We start from the raw sequence: 3,459 nt of genomic DNA on the forward strand, positions 1-3,459 counted from the left end.
CTTCAGCACTCAGCTTTTTTATAGTTCAACTCTCATATCCATACATGACTACTGGAAAAACCACAGCTTTGACTAGATGGACCTCTGTTGGCAAAGTAATGTCTCTGCTTTTGAATATGCTGTCTAGGTTGGTCATAGCTTTTCTTCCAAGGAGCAAGTGTCTTTTAATTTCATGGCTGCAGTCACCATTTGTAGTGATTATGGAGCCCCTCAAAATAAAGTCTGTCACTGTTTCCACTGTTTCCCCATCTATTTGCCATAAAGTGATGGGATCAAATGCCATGATCTTAGTTTGCTGAATGTTGAGTTTTAAGTCAACTTTTTCAGTCTCCTCTTTCACTTTCATCAAGAGGCTCCTTAGTTCTTCTTTGCTTTCTGCCATAAGGGTGTTGCCATCTGCATATCTGAGGTTATTGATATTTCCCCTGGCAATCTTGATTCCAGTTTGTACTTCATCCATCCCAGCGTTTCTCATGATGTACTCTGCATATAAATTAAATAAACAGGGTGACAATGTACAGCCTTGATGTACTTCTTTCCTTATTTGGAACCAGTCTGTTGTTCCATGTCCAGTTCTAACTATTGGTTCCTGACCTGCATACAGATTTCTCAGGAGGCAGGTCACGTGGTCTGGTAGTCCCATCTCTTTAAGAATTTTCCACAGTTTGTTGTGATCCACACAGTCAAAGGCTTTGGCATAGTCAATAAAACAGAAATAGATGTTTTTCTGGAACTCTCTCTCTTTTTCGATGATCCAGTTGATGCTGGCAATTTGATTTCTGGTTCCTCTGCCTTTTCTAAATCCAGCTTGAACATCTGGAAGTTCACGGTTCATGTACTGTTGAAGCCTGGCTTGGAGAATTTTTAGCATTACTTTAAGCATGTGAGATGAGTGCAATTGTGCGTTAGTTTGAGCGTTCTTTGGCATTGCCTTTCTTGGGGATTGGAATGAAAACTGACATTTTCCAGTCCTGTGGCCATTGCTGAGTTTTCCCAATTTGCTGGCATATTGAGTGCAGCACTTTCACAGCATCATCTTTTATGAATTGAAATAGCTCAACTGGAATTTCATCACCTCCACTAGCTTTGTTCATAGTGATGCTTGGTAAGGCCCACTTGACTTCCCATTCCAGGATGTCTGGCTCTAGGTGAGTGATCAGACCATTGCGATTATCTGGGTCGTGAAGATCTTTTTTGTATATTTCTTCTGTGTATTCTTGCCACCTTTTCTTAATATCTTCTGCTTCCTTTAGGTCCCTACCATTTCTGCCCTTTATTGTGCCCATCTTTGCATGAAATGTTACCTTGGTACGTCTAATTTTCTTGAAGAGATTCCACGCTGTTATTACCCACTAGATGGTTCAGGAACATTTCCTATTGCGAGGCCAGTGGTTCTCCAACCATGGTGAACATCAGTCCCCTGGTGCTTGTTAAAGAGTCTCGATGCTGCTTCTTCTCCCGATGGATCCTGGGTGTCTGTGGTCAAAATACTTTCTGGTGGTCCTGGAGCTACTTTTTGGGAACCATTGCCATTGGGTCTTAAGTTTATTTTGAATGGAATTTTGTGATTTTTAAAATTATGACTCTTCTAAAAGTTGTGAAGCATTCTAAGTGTGTTTAAAATCAGTGTTATAGATACGTTTATGAATTCTCTTTAAAATTGCAGAATCTGTACTGAGTTATGTGGCAGTGTAGATGTAATTATAAAATACTTTCTTTGCTGTAGTTTTATTGATCTAGTGCATATTAGCATGCCATTTTAAAGAAAATGTTTATTTGAAAAAAATCCTTTTTAATAAGCTCCTATCAGGAATGAAAACAACAAAAAAATCAAATTGCAGTATTTTTTCTGCTGTTACTTCTTACATACCCAACATTTATCTCTACTTAGTCCATCCTAAAGGAGATTAGTCCTGGGTGTTCATTGAAAGGACTGATGTTGAAGGTGAAACTCCAATACTTTGGCCACCTGATGCAAAGAGCTGACTCATTTGAGAAGACCCTGATGCTGGAAAAGATTGAGGGCAGGAGGAGAAGGGGACGACAGAGGATGAGATGGTTGGATGGCATCACCGACTCAATGGACATGGGTTTGGGTAGACCCTGGCAGTTGGTGATGGATAGGGAGGCTTGGTGTGTTGCAGTTCATGGGGTTGCAAAGAGTCGGACACGACTGAGCAACTGAACTGAACTGAATCCCATATTTTGTGTGACTGTATTGGGGAGAAATTTTACGTATTTGGAAGATACAGTTTAATGTGCCTTTATGACCTCTTAAAATGGGCAGTATTTGATGGTGTGAGTATTAGTCTTGAAGGTGGATGAAGCAATGAATTTTTTAATTACCAAAGAGTTTAACGATCCACTTCCACATCAGATGTTTTTCTAAATGTATGTTCTCTGAAAATAAAAAATAATTGACAATACACAGTAGTCTAAGGCAAATTTTTATTAATTAATTCCAGCTAAATGAGTGAATTACATATTCCAGTGAGGTCATTATAATAATGCATGTGTGTTAATATTCAGTATAAGGACCCTTACCCAGTCCTCCTTTTTTGTTTTGCAAATACCTCTTTTATAAGTTGGGTCTTGCATTGAAAGGTTGAAAATCATGGATCTTGATTTGTAATTTGATCAGTGATGAGAATTCCTTTAAATGCCTTAATCTGTTCTTTCTTTTTCTTTTTTTCTTAGGGACTTTCTCCCTCGAGGGTCAGGCATTGTAACTAGAAGGCCTCTAGTGCTGCAGCTGATTACTTCCAAAGCAGGTAACGGAAAAGGATATTTGCTACATGGATGACTGTATCTGTGGTACCTGTTTTCTCATTGCTGGGTTTTGGGTCGTAGCAGCAGAAATGTTTTGGTGATCATTAGCTGCTGATATGTTTCTCTAAAACACTTCCTTTTTCATTGATTTTTAAATTCTTTTTATTACATTTATTCTCATTGTAATATATCTGTAATTTTACAGTGTGGCATAACTTCTAATACCCCTTTGGTATGCTTCCTTCCTGCGCCTATGTGTGTGTGTGTGTCTGGGAATTTTCTTTTTTTAAGTAATTTAATATCCATCTGAGGTTAAGACATAGACACAGGATCCAGGTTGGACATTTATAGTCAGCCAGCCACCTCTTTGCATTTTCTGAGTCAAGAGATAGGCGAGCTCCAGGATGGAAATTCACAATTAGCCAGCTTTCTCTTTGCAATTCCTAAGACAAGAGATAGGTAGACTCCAGTTGAGGAATTTACACCAGCCTTCTTGCCTGGAAAATCCCATGGATGGAGGAGCCTGGTGGGCCGCAGTCCATGGGGTCGCTAAGAGTCGGACATGACTGAGCGACTTCACTTTCACTTTTCACTTTCATGCATTGGAGAAAGAAATGGCAACCCACTCCAGTGTTCTTGCCTGGAGAATCCCAGGGATGGGGCAGCCTCATGGGCTGCCATCTATGGGGT

At 39.8% G+C, this 3,459-nt stretch overlaps 1 protein-coding gene across 7 annotated transcripts in view; it reads left to right on the top strand.

The window, feature by feature from the left end:
* The window catches only part of DNM3 (dynamin 3), a 643,298-nt gene that overhangs the window by 119,728 nt on the left and 520,111 nt on the right, over positions 1–3,459 (top strand). For all 7 annotated transcript variants that reach the window (XM_010852107.1, XM_010852116.1, XM_010852123.1 and 4 more), the window contains exon 2: positions 2,698–2,771. In XM_010852107.1, coding sequence (XP_010850409.1) covers positions 2,698–2,771 — 74 coding nt within the window. The remainder of the gene's footprint in view (positions 1–2,697; positions 2,772–3,459) is intronic.

Source organism: Bison bison, unplaced genomic scaffold (genome assembly GCF_000754665.1).
Source record: "Bison bison bison isolate TAMUID 2011002044 unplaced genomic scaffold, Bison_UMD1.0 scf7180017851926, whole genome shotgun sequence".
Lineage (NCBI taxonomy): Eukaryota > Metazoa > Chordata > Mammalia > Artiodactyla > Bovidae > Bison > Bison bison.